At 42.8% G+C, this 25,827-nt stretch overlaps 1 protein-coding gene across 1 annotated transcript in view; it reads right to left on the reverse strand.

Annotated features, from left to right (window-relative positions):
• The window catches only part of PTH2R (parathyroid hormone 2 receptor), a 496,129-nt gene extending 478,658 nt beyond the window's left edge, over positions 1-17,471 (reverse strand). Inside the window, exon 1 of the mRNA XM_088482403.1 lies at positions 17,145-17,471. Within this exon, the coding sequence (XP_088338529.1) occupies positions 17,145-17,213 (69 nt within the window). The 5' untranslated portion in view covers positions 17,214-17,471. The remainder of the gene's footprint in view (positions 1-17,144) is intronic.
• Positions 17,472-25,827: the final 8,356 nt, after the last annotated feature.

Below are 25,827 nucleotides of genomic sequence, written 5' to 3' on the forward strand. Positions count from 1 at the left end.
CGGCTCACCCGCCCTGCTGCCGCGCTGTTGGCTGACGTCATCAAGAGAGGACATTCAGTCACATGTGATATCAAAGTGTACAATCACCATGGTTACCCCTAGTAACACTGCAGAAATACAATATATCATTAGAAAGACTTGAACTGTTACATAGAAAGGTTTAGATAAACTGATCGTCAAGGAATACAACAAGAAAAGGCCACGCAATACATAAACACAATTATTACTGCAAAAGATATTCAGGAGAAGGATCGATCATTATTTATATAGTATCCCAACTGTTAATATGCTGAAACTATCTGATCATATAGAATCTCAATATTTAGCTCTTTAATATACTATCTAAGGGCCTGATTCAGACCCACTCGCGAGCGGCTGTCCACTCGCAAGTGGGTCGATGTTCTGGACTGAGCATGCGCACGACGGAGGGAGCTCCGTCGTGCCCATGCGCCAGACGCGACGAGCGAAGGAAAGTCCTTCGCTCGTTGTGTCCGATCAAAGGGAGCATGCTGTCAATGTTGATTGACAGCACGCCCCCTTTGGTAGGCGTGCCGGGGGCGTGCCTCCCTGATGGGGGCGTTCCCACGGGAACGCCTCCCGTCAAAAGCCGGCCCACTGACATCACTAGTGATGTCAGTGGGAGTGATTTTGGCTCTGATAGAGCCAAAATCACTCCGGAGCTTGCGGTTGAAAACCTCAACCGCAGGCTCCGGCTCGCAATTTCGATGGTCGCGATGGTCTCGACCATCGCGGCCATCAAAATGCACGCTCATATAGCCTGTGGGTGGTGACCCACAGCTATACGAGCGTCCAGAAGGACACTCCATTTTCATGGAGGCCGGCCCTCATTCAGAGCGTGCGCTCTGCTCAGAGCGTACGGCTCTGAATGAGGGCCTAAAACTTGAAAATGAAATATTATCATTAAGACCCCTATGGTAAATTACATCCAAACGATGGATCCATCGAGCTTCACATTGAAGAAGCTTCTGGCCATGATTACCACCTGTAATAGAGGGGGGAATACAATCAATCATCTTGTATAGTAGACTCTAAAGTGGGTGATTGCGTTCGCTGAAGCTTCTTGCGACAGGTTGGTCGCTATTTTTAGATATTAAAGCTGCACGTATAGCTGCTCGATGGTGAGCCATACGCTCTTTAAATTTTCTTTCCATCTTTCCAATGTAGTTTAACCCACAGGGGCATATGATTTGTTAGACTTCAAAGGAAGAATTACAATTAAAATAGTCCCTTATTTTATAAGTTTTACCTGAATGGGGATGCCTAAACGAGTCACCAGTCAGTAAAAACTGACAGGTGACACATGTACATATAAAACATCCTAACCGATTATTGCTTAAAAAAGATATCATTTGTTTCTTCTTTTTATTACAGGAATTAGTTTTGACAAGAATATCTCTGAGGTTGTGACCTCTGGAATAACAAGGCATTAGTTGTTGATCTTGAAGTGATAGTGTTTTGTCTCCCTGTAAAATTGCCCATAGACTCTTGGCAGAACTATTAATTAAAGGTGATGCAACATTGAATCTGTTGACCCATGGAAACTTAGTTAAGGAATCATTATTCACCTTACTGCTCTTTATTAGGTATTCTCTATTCAAAACAAGTACTCTATTTTTTCAGATAAGTAACCCCTCTCCAAAAATTTTTCTATAACAAAATCGATTTGAGATACTGCTGTATTGAAGTCACTGTTAATACGAAAAATTCGAACCATTTGAGAATACAGAAGTCCGTTAATTAATGACTTGGGATGGTCACTTTGGGTTTTTAGTAACATGTTTCTATCAGTTGGTTTGGTGAAAACCATAGTACTAAGACTATTGCCATGTATAGAGATGTTCATATCCAAAAAATTAATGGTTTGTTGACTCGATATAAATGTAAATTTTTTAGGGCAATCCGTCATGTTATGATTTTCAAGCAGCTGGGTTAATACTGACGATTCTTCTCGCCAGATTACAAATAAATCATCTATGTAGTGAGTAAATGAAACAATGTTACCATAAATTAAAGGATCTTCAAAAAATAAAGCAGATTAAATAGAAAACATAAGGATATTGGCATAGGCTGGTGCCATTGAACTGCCCATGGCACAAACTCTTACTTGAAGAAAAAATTCATCCTGATAAATAAAAAAAAATATTATTCAATAATAAATCAAACAATAGTACAATTATTTCAATCGTAGCAGGATCAAAATTACTCTTGCTTTCCAAGAACACTTTTACTGCTCTTATACCAAGGGAATGAGGAAGAGATGTATACAAGTTAATAACATTGATAGTCACTAACCAGCTGTTAATCGGTATATTCTCAAGGTTATGCAATATATTTAACAAAGTAGTTGTATCTAACAAGAAGGTGTTTTCTTTCTGAATCAGCGGTTGTAATAATGATGATCTTGTGTGTCTTGCAGGACAATAGCCCCTCCTCAGTCCGCTCGTTGAATTGTTGATAGTGTTTTCTGGGCTTGACGTTCCTGTGAGGATAAATTAGGATGAGGAGATTTAAAAGATTGCATATCCTATGTTCACTTGTTGATCCAATAATCGCACAAAAGTTCTAATACTAGGATTGTTAGAGCTTGGGACGATATTAGAGTGTTAGCCAAATTTCTTAAGATGAATAGGGATATTAATCGGTTGAGAATTTACATTATTATAAAAAAATTCTTTCAGTCTTAATTTTCTTGCAAGTTCTGCTCTTTCAGTATTCCAGACTTTAGGAATAAAAGATAGGCCCTTGCTTAATAGACTATTTTCTCCATCTGATAAATCATAAGAGGACAGATTGTAAATTAGTTATTTCTTGATAGTGGCGGCCATCTGGGACGCGATTTTCCTCTTATACTGTTGCCCCATTTGGTAAACTTCCTTTTTGGTTTTCTTTGATTCCAGTATTGGATTTTTCGATCTCACTGTTCGAACTATAGTAATCTTGTGAAGAATCAGTCTCCAAGCGTGATTGATGTTGAAAATGAGCATGTCTGCTTTTTCTGAAAAATGGACGTCTAGATTCCTGTTGGGGAATTACCTGTTAACCAGCAGTATACTGTGTGTTTCTCATAATCTGCTACTACTTTAATTATTTTTTTTACCTTCCTCTTTTGTTACATTTCTATAAATAATGGCTGATATAACAGAGGATAATGAGGATGCATTTAGCCATCAACACTTTCCAATCGGTGACATACATACATTTTCAGAGTCGGAAGTGGAATCTATTTTGTATTCTAATGGCATTAATGATGAGGCGGAATACAGCACCTGACATCATTTACAGATATCTTTTAAGAATGAAAAAGAAGGAGGTAGGATTTCTATCTCCATGGCCTCTCTTTAAGTGACTACTATAAAACAAAGAAGATCCCACGTGGCTCTAGGGTACGTAATAGCCCGACAATAGGATGGTTTGATCCACAATTTTGTAAACGCTGGATAGGAATATTGAATAAATATTCCTTTGACCTCATGGTCCTTGTAATTGAACAGTCAACCAAGGAATTGCAAGTTATTAAAGACAATATTCTTTCTTTTGAACAGATCAATATACCCATCCTGATGGCTGATAAAGACAAGATTGGCTAGATAGACTTAAACATCAAATTTCTTCATATAAAAGAGATCTTATTTCTTTTAAAAAATAAAAATGAATTAAAGTAGAAAGTGGATTACGAGAAACACACAGTATACCGCTGGTTAACAGGTAATTCCCAACAGGAATCTAGATGTCCATTTTTCAGAAAAAAGACACGTGCTCATTTTCAACATCAATCACGCTTGGAGACTGATTCTTCACAAGATCACTATAGTTCTAATAGTGAGGTCGAAAAATCCAATACAGCATCAGCCCCTTTGGGGTCACAATACCAGAGTGAACAAAACTGGAATCAAAGAAAACCAAAAAGTAAGTTTACCAGATGGGGCAACAGTATAAGAGGAAAAGGGCGTCTCGGACGACCGCCACTATGAAGAAAGACCTAATTTACAATCTGTCCTTTTATGATTTATCAGATGGAGAGTATAGTCTATTAAGCAAGGGCCTATCTTTTATTCCTACAGTCCCATTTAATGATTTTGTCTTTTTGTCTGGAATACTTAAAAAGCAGAACTTGCAAGAAAATTAAGACTGAAAGAATTTTTTAATAAAAATGTAAATTCTTAACCGATTAATATCTCTATTTAGCTTAAGAAATTTGGCAAACATCTAATTTCGACCCAAACTCTAACAATCCTAGTATTAGAACTTTTGTGCGATTATTGGATCAACAAGTGAACATAGGAATGCAATCTTTTAAATCTCCTCATCATAATTTATCCTCACGGGAACGTCAAGCCCTGAAAACACTATCTCAAAATGATAGTCTTACAATTCGACCAGTGGACAAAGAAGGGGCTATTGTCCTGCAAGACACACAAGATTATCATAAAGAAATTATGCGACAACTTTCAGATCCTGCAGTATATAAAAAATTAAAAGGAGATCCGTCCAATATGTGTAAACATTTTTTAATGGAAATACTCAATGTGGCTTGTGATTCTGGATTTATTCATGATCAACTTCGAGACATTCTACTCCCTAAATTTCCTTTGGTACCTGTGTTCTACACAATACCAAAAATTCATAAAGGCCTAAATCCACTACCAGGCAGACCAATTGTGTCTGCGAAAGGTTTCGCTTTTTCAACCGGTGGCCACTTTTTTAGACTCATTATTACAACCGCTGGTTCAGAAAGAAAACACCTTCTTATTAGATTTAGAAAGAACTACTTTGTTAAATAAATTGCATAACCTTGAGAATATACCGATTAACAGCTGGTTAGTGACTATTGATGTTATTAACTTGTATACATCTATTCCTCATTCCCTTGGTATAAGACCTTGGAAAGCAAGAGTGATTTTGATCCTGCTAAGATTGAAATAATTGTACTATTGTTTGATTTATTATTGAATAATATTTTTTTTATTTATCAGGATGAATTTTTTCTTCAAGTTCCAGGCTGTGCCATGGGCAGTTCAATGGCACCAGCCTATGCCAATATCCTTATGTTTTCTATTGAATCTGCTTTATTTTTTTCTGATCCTTTAATTTGTGGTAACATTGTTTCAGTTACTCGATACATAGATGGTTTATTTGTAATCTGGCGAGGAGATACGTCAGTATTAACCCAGCTGCTTGAAAATCGTAACATGATGGATTGCCCTATAAAATTTACATTTATATCGAGTCAACAAACCATTAATTTTTTGGATGTGAACATCTCTATACATGGCAATAGTCTTAGTACTATAGTTTTCACCAAACCAACTGATAGAAACATGTTACTAAAAACCCAAAGTGACCATCCCAAGTGGTTAATTAACGGACTTCCGTATTCTCAAATGGTTCGAATTTTTCGTACTAACAGTGACTTCAATACAGCAGTATCTCAAATCGATTTTCTTATAGAGACATTTTTTGAGGTGGGTTACTCTAAAAATAATCTGCTTATCTGTAAAAGTAGAGTACTTGCTTTGAATAGAGAAGACCTATTAAAGAGCAGTAAGGTGAATAATGATTCTTTAACTAAGTTTCCATGGGTCAACCGATTCAATGTTGCGTCACCTTTAATTAATAGTTCTGCCAAGAGTCTATGGGCAATTTTACAGGGAGACAAAACACTATCACTTCAAGATCAACAACTAATGCCTTGTTATTCCAGAGGTCACAACCTCAGAGATATTTTTGTCAAAACGAATTCCTGTAATAAAAAGAAGAAACAAATTATATCTTTTTTAAGCAATAATCGGTTAGGATGTTTTATATGTACATTGTCACCTGTTAGTTTTTACTGACTGGTGACTCTTTTAGGCATCCCCATTCAGGTAAAACTTATAAAATAAGGCACTATTTTAATTGTAATTCTTCCTTTGTAGTCTACCAAATCATATGCCCCTGTGGGCTAAACTACATTGGAAAGACGGATCGAAAAATTAAAGAGCACTTGGCTCACCATCGAGCAGCTATACGTGCAGCTTTAATATCAAAAAATAGCGACCAACCTGTCGCAATACACTTCAGTGAACTCAATCACCCACTTCATAGTCTACGATACAGGATGATTGATTGTATTCCCCCCTCCATTACAAGTGGTAATCGTGGCCAGAAGCTTCTTCAATGTGAAGCTCGCTGGATCCATCATTTGGATGTAATTTACCCTAGGGGTCTTAATGATAATATTTAATTTTCCAGGTTTAGATAGTATATTAAAGAGCTAAATATTGAGATTCTATATGATCAGATAGTTTCAACATATTAACAGTTGGGATACTATATAAATAATGATCGATCCTTCTCCTGAATATCTTTTGCAGTAATAATTGTGTTTATGTATTGCGTGGCCTTTTCTTGTTGTATTCCTTGATGATCAGTATATCTAAACCTTTCTATGTAACAGTTCAAGCCTTTCTAATGATATATTGTATTTCCGCAGTGTTGCTAGAGGTAACCATGGTGATTGTACACTTTGATATCACATGTGACTGAATGTCCTCTCTTGATGACATCAGCCAACAGCACGGCAGCAGGGTGGGTGAGCCGTCCCTTCCTGCACACCGGCATTCACGAGGTGGACTTAGGTATATAAGGTATGTCTTTTTGTTTATATGTTTTTCCGGATGACAATATGGATAAATATATTGAAAAGTTGAAAACTCAGAAGTAAGTGCCGCACCTCGATTCCTACAGTATATATCATTGTACTTATAAGGGCACTGGCCAAAGTTGCATATGAGTGGGGAGTGCCAGACCGTGGATATAATATATATATATACATATATATATATATATATATATATATATATATATGTATATGTATATGTATGTATATATATATATATATATATATAAAATCAACTATGGTACCCAAAGAGAACTATGTCTGCTCAGTAGAAAATAAGCTTGAAAAGTGAATTCCTAATTGTAAAGCACTACAAAGTGTGCTGGCACTATATCACTATTTAAATAATAGTTAATAATTAACTCTGCTGTTCTGCTCAGGTTTACTATACTCATGTACTGTTCGGGTCAAAATCAAATTATGCTTTTCACTAATATTCCAACAATGGATATTCTCCAAACTTTTATTAGCGTAAATAAACATTCAGATGAACAATCCAAAACAAACAAAAATTACAAGCGAACTGACACCAAAATAGATTTTGTTTCGGGTCGAACAGACCCCAACAGTACAGCAGGGTTATTGCACTTGATACAAAAAGGTGAAATGATTACATAATCCAAATGTAAACCAATGAACTGACACTGTATTCATAATTTTTATTGTTGAAGGAATGTGTTTTACGAAACATTTACGGTCAATCACTTGTATAATATTCAAATTGGGTCATATTGACCCGAACAGTACATTAGTACTAACTACTCATAACTTGAAAAAAGAAAAAATAAAACAACATTTTTTTTGACTATGGAAATCATAGTCTCTCCATCGCTCCGGGTCTCACACCAAAGGGGGCGTGCTGTCAATGTTGATTGACAGCACGCCCCCTTTGGTGGGCATGCCGGGGGCGTGGCTGCCGGATGGAGGCGTTCCCATGGGAACGCCTACCGTCTGAAGCCGGTCCCACTGACATCACTAGTGATGTCAGTGGGAGTGGTTTTGGCTCTGATAGAGCCAAAATCACTCCAGGACTTGCGGCAGGGAGACTCTACCGCAGGGTCTCTGTCGCAAGCCCGATGGTCGTGATGGTCTTGACCATCGCGACCATCATCATGGATGCTCGCATAAGCTGTGGGTGGTCACCCACAGCTATGCGAGCATCCTGGAGGACGCTCTATTTTCATGGAGGAGGGCCCTGATTCAGAGCGAGCGCTCTGGTCAGAGCGTTCGGCTCTGAATCAGGCCCTTAGAGAGCTCAGCTAAGTCATTTGCAATGTGGTGATTTTCTGCAATTTGAAATTGTGAAAAAAATAACCCTTTACTAGATACTTCCCTTAATTGTTATTTTGAATATGGGCTTCTGCACTCCCTCAATAAAACTGTGCAGCGTAAATAAATAGCTTGATAAGCAGTATAAAAACCAATATATTTAGACCAAATATTAGGTTTGGAGGAAACTGCTGCCACTAGTAGATTTTCTGTATTATTGTGCCAAACCAATCATGCGAAATGAACTGAAAATAAAAAGCACCTGAGCTTCAATCTAAGCAGTGAGCTCCGTGCGCCAACACAAAAGCTCTGTTTTTCTTAAAACTTTAACCCCTTGCCTGGCATGGTTACAAGAGATTCGACCATGCCAAGCTGGGCATCCGATGCAATGGTGTGAGAAATGCCCATCTGCGGCTGATGGTTGGTAATCTTCCAGCAGCCACAGGACACTTGAGGCAGTGCCGGAACCTCTACTCCTTCCAATTCCCCGCAGTCCCCTCCTTCACCTCCAGCGAACCACAATAAATGTAATAATAAATCTGAGCCAAATGCACCTGTAATTTGTAATAAGTGTAAAAAGGCTTATTTCCAAACCAACAATCTCTCTAAACACCTTTGACAGTGTCCGGGACCTGTGAAAGACGCCTGTTACACCTTAGTTATATGTGAGCACATTTTCATTGTGTTAAAAATAAATTGTTTATAGTTACACTAAAGAAATCTCCTTTCAGTTTCCCTACAGCAATATCAGATCTTCTAACAAAGGTGTTTAGAGAGATATTTGGTTCTGAGATAAGCCTTTTTATATTTATTATAAAGTACAGGTCCATTTGGCTCTGATTTATTATTACATTTATTGTGGTTAATTTTATACACCTGCCCGTCCCCAAACATCTGCAGCCTGTCAATCACTGTAACCGTTGTCGCAGACACCGATCAGCACGTGAGCTTGCGCAAATCGCCCACCATCGGAGTTCTACGTAAACCATAAGCTCTGAATCAGACCATACACAGGCATTTTGCACAATGTTTTAGCCATATTACTGGAACATTTTCTTCTACTTTTCTTGACGGCTCATGTCCCTACAGTAGCTCCAGCTAGTCCTGAACTGGTGTTTATAATCAATGACATTTACTCAATTAATGTGTATGGGTATCAAAAGAAATGTATCATTACTATTAACTTGTAATTAGGACTGTAACCTGTCACTTGTCTATATAGTGGCATCACTCCCCATGGTGGCACCCGGTGCCGGGTGGGCTGTAGTGTGCATGGCAAAGCTGCACATTGAAAAAGAAGGGGTGGTCTCTCGGGTAGGGGGGTATGGCCTCGTGGGTAGAAGCTTTTGCCTTTCAGCCCAAACCCTTGGGGAGTCCCGGAGGTGTGGACTGCCCCCAGGGACCACTCTGTGTGCAGTGCCGACTCCCTCGCTGTGTCAGGATCAGAGTGCTGCACGTAATGCTACAGTGCATCACCCGGCTCCTGTCACTGAGGGGGAGTCTGCACTTTCATGTCAACCCCTCGGCAGGTGCGACCCGCTTCACCCACATGTTCCTTGTGACACCACTGGGTCTATGTAATTGCCAACACCTTCTATTTGAACAATTCCTAGTTGATATATATAGTTACTGACATGGCTGCATGTTTCATTGATGGGTCCATTACTTCTTCCAGGCTTCATAGAAGAACAAATCCATACAGTTTCCTATAAGACACAAAAAAACTAAATGTTCTGTTACCCAGCATATGCCTGAAGCTGACTTGAAAGCAAATCTTCTGCAGTTCCGCCCACTTAGTGTACATATAAATAAATGTGTGTATTCGCCTGTATAGAGAGTTGCACCCATTGTTATGGTGCAATTGCCCTTTATCTGTACACTTGCTTTGATCTTTGTTGTCACCGTCTGGGTATACTTGTACCAGCCTATGCTTATCTGCATAGTCCACAGAAGACTCGACATGCCCTCACTGAACCTTATCTAGGTGAGAACTCCCGGTTATAGCCCAGTTACGCCTCCTCAGTTGTAGGCGGAGATGCGAGTGAAATGTGTACAACTCAGCGCACTTGGGACCTCATTCAGACCCGCTCGCAAGATGCGATCGCTCGATGGCAAACTGGGGCCGGATATTGTAATGAAGTGCTCGCACTGCGTCTCGTAAGGATGCCCACTATGTTTTAGCGAGCTACAGCAAAGTGCGCTTGCAAGTGTCTAAAGACACCCCCTTGCCACTCGCAACACACGTCATCTCCGGGGAAATGAAGGATAAATCGGGACCATCGAGAGCCATCGGGTTGCCTTAGCCTGCCGCAAGCACTGCGATCAGTGCTGGCTGAAATACATTCAGGTGACGTGTAACATGACGCTACTGTGAAAATTATGCACGCCCTTTAAACAGTGTTTTGGTGGCCTGATACGCCTGCGTTCGCACAACCACTCCCCCGTTCACAAGCACCTTCCCCAGTTACCACCCACAAACGGCACTATCTGCCACTCAAAGCAGCGACCTGAAAGTGGCTTGCGAGCTACCAATCTCAGATCGCAATGAATGACTTGCGCACATGCGCTGCGAATTATACGCATGCACAGATGTGCAAAAACCGCTCCCAGCGAGCGAGCGTGCCATAGCGAGTGGGTCTGAGGTCCTTAGTTCTGGAGCATGTGAGGTGTGGACACTCACAAGAAATGTTCTGCAAACAGGCGTAAGTTCAACTCCCATATATCCACCCCATAATATATCCCATATGTTTCTTTGGGGTCGAAGATATCTCAAGACTATACAGATACAGCAAACATGCGCAATCATCGCGCCTTGAAATGCTGGGGTACGCTACAGTACGTCGAACTGCTGCAGTGTTTGCACCATGGAGCTCAATGGGACTAGGGAGCGAAAAAGACGCAGGCACCTATTTGCGGCCACGCAACTCACGGCATGCATGCCGCTGGTAAGTCGGAGCAGTGGTAAAGATGTAGCAAGACACATCTGTATATTGAATTACATAAGGTGGCGTGTATCAGTACAGAACAATGTGTACAGTATGTGTACCCAAGCTGAATACTACAAACATAAACTCGTCACTCATAAGTACTTGCGGAACGAGCCACGGCACCACTAACTTGCTAATAGGGACACAGACAGTAGCTTTGCGTTCAATAGATGCATAAATATAACTATAAATACGGCTTAGATGTGCTTGTGCTACTGTATTACTAGTAGAGATATTCTAGGGAAAAAAATATATAAGTGGTTTTAATAAATACTTGCAATGAATAATTATACATAGCTATATACAGTACTATATTGTTTATTGGCACATATCCACTAAATGCAATTACAGTATATTTAATTTTATATGGGTTGGGTGCGGGATGCCGATGCTCGAATTCCCAGCTGTCAAAATCCTGACACCGGCATCCCGACAGGGTTAGGATACGGACATCTGTCGGTAGGTGTCCTAACCCTTCTCCTACCCCTAATCCTAACCCTCCCCGGTGCCTAAACCTAACCTACCCTCCATTGCATAAACCTAATCTCCCTCCCCGCACCCTGAACCTAACCCTCCCCCCCTAGTGCCTAACCCTAACTCTCCCCCTGGTGTCTAACACCTACCCTCCCCCTAACCCTGCTACTTACCTTCAGGATGCCAGCAGTCGAGATGCTGGAACCGGGATTCTGACAGGTGTCGGAATTCTGGTGCCGATATTCTAAGCGTCGGCATCCTCTTTGCCGGGATATTGACCTATCCCTTTTATATAAGTGGGAATAACTATCAAACCTTTACAGTCGCTCAACATGTTCTGTATTTTATCAAACTAATTTAACACTAGATGAATTATGTGAGTCTAATGCTGGGGACACACTTGTCGATATATTGCTCGTTTGATCGACGAAAGAAATATCGCGAGGGCATCAGTGGGTGTGTACACCCAATTTGTGTGAACAATGTCGTTCACAGACATATCGTATCAGGTCAGTCATGCAGCACAACCGATATATCGGTACATCTGCATGTGGCAAATTTAAATGCCCGCCCAGTAGTGATGTCAGCAGTGGTGGTTGCAAACCAGAGGCTGCAGCGCAGACCAAAACTAGCAGAGGAGAGCTAGATAAGACCTAACCACTAACTGTTCCTGTAAACGCTTTTACATATTTGCGGGTATCTGGGGGAACAGAAGCTCCCCAGGGATCAGTGCCAGCTATCACAGCCACATCCACCGGGACAGAGCAATCGGCGCTTCCCTGCTGTATCAGCCCACCTCCCGGAATCCTGTGTCAACTAACCAATGGGAGTCAGGGAGGCAACTGTGGTACATGGCGCTAATCCCCAGAAAGCTTACGCTCCTGCAGACACCTGACAATATGTAAAAGCATTTACAGATACAATTAGAGATTAGATTAGGTTTTATCCGGCTCCTCTCTGCTAGTATTGGTCTGGTTTGCAACCACCACTGCAGATTGTAGTGTGATATTATCGAATGAATTCGCATTGTGAATCCAGGCAATATCACAGGGATTTACTACAAGTCCCTTGCAGGGACAGAGCTTGCGATAAAGCTCTGTCCCTGCGAATCCCCTCTGCACAATAGTCACGGTATTTTCGCAAAAAATACTGTGACAAAGTGCCCGCGCACGCGCCGACTGACCATCGCTGCTACCCCCCGGCGCTAAGCTCCGCCCCCGGTGCTATGCCCCATCCCCCGCAATTGCGGACTCCCAGTGACCACCCCTCCCCTCCCGCGACCCCCCTCTCTCCTTTAATTACACTTACCTGCATGCTCCGGGCCTCCGGTGATGTACTCCATGCCTCCGATCTCCCATACTACACTGGGACCCGATCACCTGATGACTGGGCCACAGTGCACTATGGGAAACCAGCTGACCGGAGGGGAGTCATCCCCGGAGGCCCGATCACCTGTCCCTGGAATCTGGTTATTAAAAAAAAATGTTTACATTTTTTTTTTCTTTTTTTGCAGTGTATCAGCTTGCAGTCTGTTTAGACCACACAGCTGATTACTGGGACCGACTCCCGGCTCTGCTCTCCCCGTTAGAGCAGGGCAGGAGGCCGGTAACCGGGGCGAGACCCTGGATAATGCCACCTCCAGGTGTCGTTATTATCACAGGGCTTTCCCAGGTATTTTTTGACAATTTATTTTTAGTAACTCTGGTTGGATCACATTTCCCATTACAGTTATTGGAAATGCGATCTGATTACTAAAAATAAGTGATACTTAGGGGTTGGAGTAGAATTTTACGAATTCTACTCCAAATGCCCTGTAATAACTATAGATGATACTAACATAATGTGAAAAGGGTGTGAAAACACAAAACAGCCTTTATCACTTTATTTTAGTAAAAATAATGTTAATAAATAGAGCCCAAAGTGAGAAGACTGTTGTATGTTGTTGCAAATCCAACTTATGTGGGCATAATTTTTTTTCATTCAGATTTTGATTGTGGTAAGTGTACAATATATCATACAGGGGCCTATTTATCATTGTATTTGTGGGATATTTCCCAAAAACACACGGTTTTGGGGGATAACCGCAGATATTAAGGATCCCCAGATTGTATGAAGAAGGGGCCGCAGGAGATAACTCTGAAATCGGCTGCTTTTCCTCCATTTCCAACATTACCCGCACCCCTATAGGTTTCTCGGGGGGCTACAAATCTGTCAGATTTACCAAGCTTCGGATTGGTTTGCCAGATGGCATTTCCCTATAGCAGCCTATGGGCTACTGTTGTGCAAACATTACTACGGAACCCTCCCCGGCAATGGTCGTCGCATATGCGTGGTTCGCTGATCGCACATACGCAGAGCGGCACATCATCCCATGTAGAAGGGAAATGGCTGCTTTTGTGATCATTTCACTTCTTTACACATCACAACAATAGGAGCCCCTGACCCTGCGAATAGCAGTGATAACAAATTCTAATGATCTGGTCTGACAGCCGATAATTAGTAAATATGCACCATGGGAAGTAGGAATGTAAATGTCCATCAAAACACACAGCAGAGACAGTGGTGTATCCATCATGGGTGCAGAGTGCACATGGGTACGTGGGTCCTGGGGGCCCTATGCCACACATCCTGCAACCAGGGCCGACCATTATGCTGCCCTGCGCACGCTGTTTTAGTAAGAACCATTAACATGCTGTCAATGCAATTTCCATGATTTGTGATGTCACCATTGTAGTCCATTGTACTTGTAGTGCGCTAACACTGGAAATACTGTATGATACACTGTGTTAAAAAATAAATAAATAAAACATTGTTCACATTTTAAAATACAATAGTGAGAATGTCACAGTTGACAAAATATAGTTTTTAAATATTTAAAGCATGCTTGCCGACTCTCCAGCAAGCATCCGAACACTGGGCGGCACTCCCGACCCACTGCAGCAGAGGACAAGTCTCCCAGACTTGCCGTCACCCCCCCACACTTCCCCCCCCTACTTACATGACAAAAGTGCGCATTCCTGAAGGGTCTGATGACACGATTTGCGCTGAATCGCATTATCCTAGCCCTGCCCCCTACTTTACAATGACAGACATTTTGGCATTGTATAGCTGGGTTGGGGAATTGTGACACAATGCCCCCACACCGCCCAACATTGCTGTCGCCGCGCCCCCTGCATCGCCAACCTGGCTTCCCCCTCCCAGAGGCTGCAACCAAAAAAGTCGGCAGGCCTGATTTAAAGTGGCTTATAAACAATATGTAAAAGCCTGAACTGTACAGCTTGTGTCATGCAATTATTTTGTTTAAAAAAACTCACGGAATTTAAACTAAGTCTAGAGACAACTTTTGCTTGTTAGATGTTCTGTTAGATAATTGTGAGGTTAATATTAAATAAGAAATATCATTTAGATTCACATGTACTTATATCATAAGTACGAAATTTAAATAGATTTAATCATTTTGCTACTTAAATTTGCTACTTAAATGTTAAGGTACGTACATTTCCCTAAATAGCTCTATAGAAGTCTCAGTGCCAGGTATTTGTTATAATCGGATAAATAAGCAACATATCGTCTAGATTTAAGTACTTTATTCACAGTAAAATTTCAGTTGAGTTGCACATTAAAAATTATTTGCTGTAAATGAATCAGATCAGTCTCCAGTTGGCAATTAAAATGCAAATCTAAGATGAATGATTTAGAAATAATCACAGTTTTGTATTTAATACTATAGAAATGCATACAGTAAAAATACACATTTAGAAATGTAATTCTTTAAAATGCAAGTAGAAATACTGTACCCATGTTGTACAAAGTCAATATTATTCTAGCTCTTTCCCCCCCATTTAAGCTGCTGAAGCTTAATAGACTTGTAATGCTACTTATGATACTGAAGTCACAATATTTGAGCACTGAAATCTGTATTTGCTTCTAGGAGGCAATTGAAGAACATTTGGTTATTTGTAAATAATAAAACACTGACTGCTGCATAATGCTTCGTTAGTTTGCTGCCAGAGAAGCAGCACTTTTAAGTTGACACTTCAATGGCTGGAAATGCATTATTTGCAGAAGGAAAACATTTTACTAGCGGCATACTGTGTAGCTAAGCCACCAAGGTGATACAAAAAACCCTTGTAATGTGAATGATGTACAGTATAGTACAGTATAGCTGGGGTCCATTCTCAGTAAACTAGCTCCCCCTTCAGTATCTCAGCAGAATTGCAGGTTAAGTTTCTCAATCAATTGGACATTTTACTACTTTTGTCACTTATTCACAAGCAAAGAGAAGGTTACAATTTCACTCCAGTTTTGCACAGAGCATGCAGAACAGGGGACGTTACAGAAGAGTGAGGTCCCTACAATACAGTCTTCCAAGTCTGCTTTTGTGCTATCGTTGCACTGAATGCCATTTTGCAGTATATTTATAAATGATACATTTTATTTAATGAATAGATCAGGGAAGACTGCAGTTAATTAATATATAGTACATTTGTTGCATGGACTTAAGGCCAGAAGGTGCTGAAACAGTTAAATCTGAACAAATACAAAACATATAATATACAGTAATTTGGCAAAAGTACATTTTGCTTATCCACGATAACAAGCAACAGCTCATTCATCATAAGTGAGGGAGTAAATGTAGATATCATAAAGCCATTAGTGATATTATTATATAATATTCAGAGGTGAATTTACCATTGAGACACATGCCTAAGGGAGCCACTTACTGGGGGGCAGCATTTGGATTCTTGTTTTATTACTGTTAGTCTGAAATTTTACATTAACTATAAAATACTTCCACTGTACTGTACCATAAACCAACATGAGATGGGTAGGACATGTGTAGACTGCCTAGACTGAAAGCTGTCCTACAGTGCTTAATAAATATATATACTTAATTAAAAATAAAATGTCATAGCTCATGGCTATTATTATTATTATTATTATTATTATTATTATTATTATTATTTTATCAAACTGACAATCACCAAATAATTGCTTATAACCCAACGATGATAATAAATCTGCCTACAGATAATGTTATGAACTTATGGTGTCATCTCAAGAATAAACACTGTCCATTTTAAATCATACAGACTTTATATTAAGGAAACACGTTTGCTGATTTATAACATAGCACATAGAACTTTCCTTAACAAATTGCAAACAACTAAATGTGTCACTTCCCAGTTCATACTAATGACAATACTAGTCCTCTCAAAGTCACTAGCAGCAAATCAACATGTAGACTATATATATTATTACCATTATTACCAGTTATTTATATAGCGCACACATATTCCGCAGCGCTTTACAGAGAATATTTGGCCATTCACATCAGTCCCTGCCCTAGTGGAGCTTATACTCTATATTCCCTATCACATGTGCACACACATACACACTAGGGGTAATTTTGTTTGCAGCCAATTAACCTACCAGTATTTTTTTTTGAGTGTAGGAGGAAGCTGGAGGCACCCGGAGGAAACCCACGCAGGCACAGGGAGAATATACAAACTCCACACAGGTAGGGCCGTAGTGGGTATCGAACCCACAACCTCAGTGCTGTGAGGCAGTAATGCTAACCATTTCACCGTCTGTGCTGCCCTAAATATATATATATATAAACATAAACTACACATATGCTATAACGATAAGACAAAAATCATAGAAGTAGTAATAACAACAGAAAGAGAAATAAAGATAATGTATTAAATAAATGTAACTTAATACACTCTTACCTGAGCTCTCACCAGGCTATTCAATGCCACCGTCATCCCCAAGATATAATGTAAAAAATATGTTGCCATCTGTACTTATTTTTACAACTGGTCTCAAAAAAAATAAATGTCTCTCCAAAAATTCACAATAGTAAGTATCCCACGTCCAGGAAAGGCTAAACTCTCTGTGTGCACCCATACAAGTCCACATGGGTTCATTCACTCACAATCCTTTAAAGAGGTTGTCCCACAACTTTATCTGGGCTGGATGAAACCATTTCTCTTGCCCTCCTCTTTGCTATTCTCAGTGCATTCCTTTTTATCCCTTGGCATTTTTTTTTTTTTCATTCAGTTGTGACAGCTAAAGCTTCTGCCTACACCAGCAGCAAGAACGAAGCTGCACAACTGAGAGAAGTATTGGATTCCTCCATTCACTCAGCAGCCTACCAAATACCATGTAGCTTCAGCTGGAGCCCTTCGCTACAGGCAGGAGAAGCCACTGCAGCACAATCTCCTCTGTCAGTGCAGCAAAGGACAAGCTGTAGGATGCTCTGATATCCTTAAGAACATGTGCAATGTCGCTATCTGCTGAAGAGAATGTGAATCTCTCTGAGATTGCTGATAAAGATTAGAAGTGCAGCAGGTGCAACCTTTTAAATCATCACCACTTCTTCAGTACCCCCCTTCTCCTGCTTGATAGTCTGAGAAATTTGCCATACACGATACATTTAAAACAGAATGCTTAATATAAAGGAACAGGAGAGGATAATTGCAGTGCAAATACATAAAACATATTTTCTTTGAAAGTATCATGTAGTTTAATCTTCCCGTCCACATTATATTTTAAATGCGAATGTGATAAATATTTCTAACTAAATTTGCAACGTGAAAATATACAAATTCACCCGGATTTAATAACAAACTGTTGCCAGGAGACGGGCTCCCATAAGAGCCGCTACCCGCTTTAGCATCTGTGGGCTTACTGCGCATACAGTACGTGGCTGTTGCCCGGTTTTTTGGATCCCTCTCCAAAAGAAACCCGGATACAGTAGCTCATAGTCTACTATAGGCTAACGCTACTACTACTTCTACTTAGAGATGGGCGCAGTCCTACGTGTTTTTTGTTTTTGGCAAAACCACCCTCAAATGTATTGGTTCGGATTCGGTTTTGGATTTATTTAAAATTGATAAAAACAGCTACAATCATGTAATTTGGACCTGATTACATGCAATCCGAAACCCGAGACTCGGGTTTTAAATCCAAGTTCTGAAGTTACAGCAGACCCGAGTTGGGATTCGGTTCTACTTGGATCCATTAAAGTGATCCGAGCTGAGACTCAATTCGACTCAGAACCCCAAAGTTAGGATGTGTTTCTGGGGCAAATGCAGGATTTCTAGAGGGGGGGTTTCCAAATGCTTGATTTTAAAGCAAGTGTGGGCAGTCCGTGAAGAGGGCATACTCAGCATTTAACCAGCTATAATATACGTCTTATGAAGTATAGTGTATGTAATAATTCTGACATATACAGGACCAGCAATCACATTGAGCCATTATATGTGGAAGTACGGCCATCCTGCCTGAGCTGAATGTTTTTATTTCAGATGTGGGCACCATTCCAGATCACTTGAGAAAGTTCGGGAATCTGGGGGAGCAGCAATAGAACCTGGACATGTATGCACTGGATGGTGTATTACTATACCATATTAATAATTGAGCCTATGGCAGTGATCGCGATAACCGAAAAAAATTGGGGTCCTGCTCCACTCTTTTTGGATCCAATCACATATTATGGGGATTAAGGGCAAGCAGCAGTTGGGGTAGAGCTGGGGGTAAAAGCAGGGAGAAGTTGGGGTAGAGCTGGAGCAAGAGGGCAGTAAGGGCAGGCAGAACTGGGGATAGGGAGTGGTAAGTGCAGACAGCAGTTGCGACAGTGCAGGAGCCAAGGAAGAGGTTAGGGCATACTTGCCGACAATCAGCTCCAGCCTTCCGGGAGGGAGCTGATTGTCGGCTAACAGAGGGGGGCGGGGCCGGCCATTGACATCACAATGGGGGCGGAGCCGGGGGTGGAGCCGGCCATTGACAGCACATTGTGGGGGGAGCTGGGGCGGGGCAGCACGATCACGTCATTATGGACCCGTCCCCTCTTTTACAATGCCGTTATTTTCGGGGGCGGGGCAACAATGATGCGATTCAGCGCGAATCGCGTCACAGGCCCCCCCTCTATGGGGGTTTCTAGTTTTTTCTGGGAGGAGGTCGGGAGGGTTGCAGGCTTCCGGGAGGCTTGCCTGCCTTTCCGGGCGGCCGGGAGTGGCACCAGGAGGCTCCAAATCGGGAGGATAGGCAAGCCTGGGTTAGGGGCAGGCAGTACTAGAGTAGGGAGGGGGTGAGGGTAGATAGCTGGGGTAGTATTGGGGCAAGGAGGAGGTTAGGGACAGGTAGTGCTGGGGTAAGGTGGGGGGTGCACACAGTTTACAGTCAGGGTAAATGGGAAATACACACAGCTACACAGTCAGGGTCAGGGAGGGCTGCACACAGCTACACAGTCAGGGTCAGGGAGGGCTGCACACAGCTATACAGTCAGGGTCAGGAAGGGCTGCACACAGCTATACAGTCAGGGTCAGGGAGGGCTGCACACAGCTATACAGTCAGGGTTATGGGGGCTGCATACACTTACATAGCTAGGGGGGTGAGTGCGCACAGTTGCCAAGCCAGTGTTGGGGGTGTTGGTCACAGCTCCACAGTCAGGGAGGTTTAGGGGGGATGCACATGGTCACAAAGTCAGGATTGGGGGGGGCTGAACACAGTCAGGGATAGGGGACTGCACCCAGTTACACAGTCAGGGTTAGTGGGGGGAGTGCACAGTTACACAGTCAGGGGTAGTGGGGGGTGTGCACAGTTATACAGTCAGGGTTAGTGGGATGTGCGCAGTTACACAGTCAGGGTTAGCGGGGTGTGCACAGTTACACAGTCAGGGGTAGTGGGGGGAGTGCACAGTTACACAGTCAGGGTTAGTGGGGGGAGTGCACAGTTACACAGTCAGGGTTAGTGGGGGAGTGCACAGTTACACAGTCAGGGTTAGTGGGGGAGTGCACAGTTACACAGTCAGGGTTAGTGGGGGAGTGCACAGTTACACAGTCAGGGTTAGTGGGGGAGTGCACAGTTACACAGTCAGGGTTAGTGGGGGAGTGCACAGTTACACAGTCAGGGTTAGTGGGGGGAGTGCACAGTTACACAGTCAGGGTTATTGGGGGAGTGCACAGTTACACAGTCAGGGTTAGTGGGGGGAGTGCACAGTTACACAGTCAGGGAGAGTTAGAGGGGAAGCACATGGTCACACAGTCAGGATTAGGGGGGCTGCACACAGTCAAGGTTAGAACGGGTGCACCCAGTTACACAGTCAGGGTTGAGGGGGGTGTACACAGTTACACAATCAGGGTTAGTGGGGGGAGAGCACAGTTACACAGTCAGGGTTAGTGGGGAGAGTGCACAGTTAAACAGTCAGGGCTAGTGGGGGGAGTGCATAGTTACACAGTCAGGGTTAGTGGGGGGAGTGCACAGTTACACAGTCAGGGTTAGTGGGGGGAGTGCACAGTTACACAGTCAGAGTTAGTGGGGGGAGTGCACAGTTACACAGTCAGGGTTAGTGGGGGGAGTGCACAGTTACACAGTCAGGGTTAGTGGGGGTGTGCACAGTTACACAGTCAGGGTTAGTGGGGGTGTGCACAGTTACACAGTCAGGGTTAGTGGGGGTGTGCACAGTTACACAGTCAGGGTTAGTGGGGGGAGTGCACAGTTACACAGTCAGGGTTAGTGGGGGTGTGCACAGTTACACAGTCAGGGTTAGTGGGGTTGTGCACAGTTACACAGTCAGGGTTAGTGGGGGAGTGCACAGTTACACAGTCAGGGTTAGTGGGGGTGTGCACAGTTACACAGTCAGGGTTAGTGGGGGGAGTGCACAGTTACACAGTCAGGGTTAGTGGGGGAGTGCACAGTTACACAGTCAGGGTTAGTGGGGGGAGTGCACAGTTACACAGTCAGGGTTAGTGGGGGAGTGCACAGTTACACAGTCAGGGTTAGTGGGGGAGTGCACAGTTACACAGTCAGGGTTAGTGGGGGAGTGCACAGTTGCACAGTCAGGGTTAGTGGGGGAGTGCACAGTTACACAGTCAGGGTTAGTGGGGGTGTGCACAGTTACACAGTCAGGGTTAGTGGGGGTGTGCACAGTTACACAGTCAGGGAGAGTTAGAGGGGAAGCACATAGTCACACAGTCAGGATTAGGGGGTGCTGCACACAGTCAAGGTTTGAAGGGGTGCACCCAGTTACACAGTCAGGGTTAGGGGAGCTGCACCCAGTTACATAGTCAGGGTTGAGGGAGGTTGCGCACAGTTACACAGTCAGTTTTAGGGGGTGGGGGTGGCCACAGTTACACAGTCAGGGAGGGTTAGGGGGGATGTACATGGTCACACAGTAGGAGTCAGTGGGGCTCTGCACAGTGATGGCTGTAAGTGACTGACCTGACTGAGTTCAGGGTATTTTCTCTGTCACCAGCCATCAGAGCAGCACATCCCCTGTACATGCTGAGTGTCAGGCAGCAATTACATCAGATACTGCCAGCAGCCATTGGTTGAGGAGACGCTGCCGACAGATATAGGTTGAGGATAATCCGCCGGCGGTGATTGGTGGAGAAACCACAGCCGGCGGTGATAGGCTGCTGCAGCACTGAATACACGCACACAGCCAGCGTGTCCTGCGGGGCCCACAAATATTTAAAAACCGGGTCCCCATCTTGCTGTAACGCACAAAAACGCTTCCAGATCTCCCAGCATTCATTACTACCTCACACATTTTAAAAGATTAACAAGTAGTGCTAATTATTTAATTTGTGATACTGAGGGGAAGTTTAAAAACATACAACTTCAGTATTATATGCTAATTATATTGTGGTCGTCGTGGTCTGGGCTGGGGAGGAGGGTTTCCAGGCAACCCGAAACCCCCCCTCCCCCTTTGTTTGCCTATGCGTTTGGCTAACAAGAAATCAAACATCTCTACTTCTACTATGTATTCCACAGTGAACTGTAAATTTCCCCTGCATGGTTTGATGCCACTTAAAACTAAAGGTGGGTATCCATTTGCTGATTAAAATGAGTGTTTGAATGATAATGATATCGTTATCGTTCTATCGCTCATTAATCATGCACAAATCGGGCATGAATATGTCGGAAACAACCAGTGATGCGCGCTCCCGCTGGTCATTAACGACATCTATCATCGCCTGAACATGCTGGTCAGTCTGCCGATACCAACAGATTGAGCATGTTCAGGGATGAGGGAGGTGTCTGTGCTGAATGACATATCGTTCAGTGTAGGCACTGCAGGGGAAGAGGAATGACGGCACGATTACAATGTTGTAATCGTACTGTCATTCCACTATCTGCTAGTGGATACGCACCTTAAGAGAAGCTGATTTGGGGGTTCTTATAGAGAAGCTGTGGTATCAGATTGAAACCCCAAAGGTATCTTTGAGGGCTGCAAAGCTGTCAGATTTACCAAGCTCCAGAATGTGAAGTGGAGCACAATAACAAAAGCCAGGCTAAAAGGTCATCTGAACAACTCCTATTACATAAATAGAAGATAAAGATAATAAAAAAATGAAAAAAAAGCAAAAATTAAAAATAGAAAAAAATGCACCTCTAATAGAAGGTTACCAATCCAGGAAAATCTCCAAATGGGGGACTGCGGGGCCAACGTGTATCCAAATCATGGGTCCATCTCACCTTTATCATCTTTGATTGATTGGATCCCCCCCACCGTAAACAGGGGGTAATCAACACGTACTTGCCAATTGGGCTTAGCTTCCAGAAAGTGCCTGTCCACTGGTTTTTTGGACCACTATTGAGGGCAAACAGACATTGATTCCCTTAGTCCAACACAGTCACTATTAGTGCTAATCTTGATACTTCATGCTGTGTTCTGTCATAAGAACAGTGGTTGTTGCTCCCACGTATTGCAGTACATGTTTGGGTGACTGACACCAAATCCTCGTCCTTCTGGCCAGCCCTACGCTAAATAACAAAAATGAAATCAGTCTGAATTTTACCATGATCATTGCTATGCTTTTTATCTGTGTTGTGTTCAACCTGCACACAAATTTTAAAGTCTAGTCTTCCCCAAGCAGTAGCGGCTACTACATTAGGCACAGAGTTAATCACATGACACAAGTTGTCTAGGGAGGGGAACCACAATAAGCCAAATTTTAACAAAATTTAAACTAGAAAAGAATAAAAAGTGTAATTGGCCATCAATGTCTTCTTATTTTACACACTGAGGCCCTGATTCAGAGTCGGATGCTCTTTCAGAGCGCTCGCTCTGAATCATGACTTTTTTTTGTATTGGCCTCTTAGGCGCTCGCATAGCTGTGGGTGACCACCCACAGCTTTTGCATACGGCCAGGTGATAGTCGCAATGGTCTCGACCATCGCGACTATCCGGCTTGCAACGAGACCCTTGTGGTAGGGACTCGTCCGTCACAAGCCCGAGTGAGCTTACAGCTCTAATAGATCCGGAAGCTCGTGATGTCAGTGGGGCCGCCCCCAAATGGCAGGTGTTCCTTTGGGAATGCCTCCATTTGGCCAGCCACCCCCCAGACACACCTACCGAACGGGGCGAGCTGTCGATCAACATCGGCAGCCGCCCCTTTTGGAAGCGAGCGTTGGAGCGAATGATTTCTCGTTTGCTCTGGGGCTTGCGCACGCCGCTCGTGCGCACTGCCCAGCCATCGACCCACTTGCGCTCGTGATCAGGATTGAATCATGCCCTATGGTCACACCCTTCTTGCACCCCATTTTGCATTTTATGTATTTACATTTGTTAAATGTCTGTGGTAAAGAGTTACACTTTCTAATCTTCATTTGCTAATAATTGGTAAAAGCAGGTTACCTTTAGTGAAAGATGGGGAGACATTCAAGTCAAAGGAACATGTTTTGAATTTAATACACCTATATGCATCCTTGTTCATTTTTTATTTTCTATTTAAGGAGCATATTTATTAAATAATATTTGAGGGATAGTCCCCTGAAAATACTTTTTTTCTGGGGGTAGCTGCAAAAATTACGGATCCCTGGGATTTAAGAAGGAGGTTATCACAGCAGATATCTCAGATTTCTATGGGGGGGGAGTTAAGCTATTAGCCTCTAATACCATCCAAATATGGCAATAGCCCATAGTAGCCTTTGGACTACTCTTTCACTGATTCTTTCGGAGAGGAATTCTTGGGATCCATCTCTGTCTACTCTGCACCCACTGATGAATGTACCAGCCACGCGCCGATGACGAGCTCTAGCTCTTCGCTGAGATGGACTCTAATCGGACCCCCTGTTCCAGCAAGAGGAGATTTGTAAATTCATGTGAAAATTTAAATATTCATGTTTTGCGAATTTAGGCAAAAATAATTTATCACCTACACATTAAAAATGCAGATTGTGATAAATACAATAGGTTCCCATGAGCTGCACAACTAATATAATCTGTAGAACGAGACTGATATATTATGGATAAACCTATGAATATTATTTGCCTACTGTATTTATGTGGGTTCATAATTAAGTAATATTTTAAAGGATATGAGGAATTAATATTAAAATAATGAAGTCAATGTGTCCTAGTTCTACAGGCTTCTCTTCTGAATGATGGCCGGAGGGTGACCAGCTCAAAGAATTGAGTCCATTTAGCGCTGGATGGATGAAAAATGCTAATTTTGAATAATGATAATTCTTTAATTTTAACTAACTAGAATGAACTCTATCTATGTAAAGAGAGAGGATGGGGTACGGTCTTTGTGCCTGATTCAGACCCGGTCGCAAGTGCTGTGCACTCGCAACCGGGACTCACTACAAAAGGGGTGGATGTCGATGTTGATCGACAGCTCGACCCCTTTTGTAGGCGTGGCCGGGGGGTGGCTTCACAAATGGAGGTGTTCCCAAGCGAACGCCTGCCGTTTGTGGGCGGCCTCACTGACATCACTGTTAGAGCCGTAAGCTCTCTGGGGCTTGCAGTCATGAGACCCTACCACAAGGGTCTCATCGCAAACCCGATGGTGGTGATGGTCTTGACCATCGCGACCATCATCATGGCCGCTCGCATAAGCTGTGGGTGGTAACCCACAGCTATGCGAGCGGCCATGAGGCCGCAACTTAAAAACCAAGCGCTAACCCTGATTCAGAGCGAGCGCTCGCTTTTTGCAAGCGCCTCTGAATCAGGCCCTGTGTGTGCATGTGATTATGAGGGGCATCTTCATTTTAGACTTTCATTTTTTATTTCCATGTGAACTTCTAGAATTTACTTGAGCAAGTCTGAAAATTAAACTGTGTAATACTAATTTATTTCAGAACTTGATTGCAATTTGAATCCGGAGGGGAGACAGATGATGTCCGTGGAACGGTTTGCTGATAATGAAAAGAAGGCGGTCTTAGGGGGGTGTTATCCATGAATAAGAAATTCAATGGTGGAAGCTCAGTCTGTAATATAGAAAAGACGTGGAGTATATCAGACACTGGAATGGAGATCTGGAGGGAACACTTGAACCTTGGTGACGGTAGGACCTCCAGCTGGATAGGCAAACAGGAAGGTGCATACAGTAACTGGAACCAGAAGTGGAAAGGCTGGAACTGACACTGAGCTGAATGGCAGGCAGACTGCAAACGACT

This window comes from Taudactylus pleione, unplaced genomic scaffold (assembly GCF_031769625.1).
Source record: "Taudactylus pleione unplaced genomic scaffold, aTauple2 ptg000286l, whole genome shotgun sequence".
NCBI lineage: Eukaryota > Metazoa > Chordata > Amphibia > Anura > Myobatrachidae > Taudactylus > Taudactylus pleione.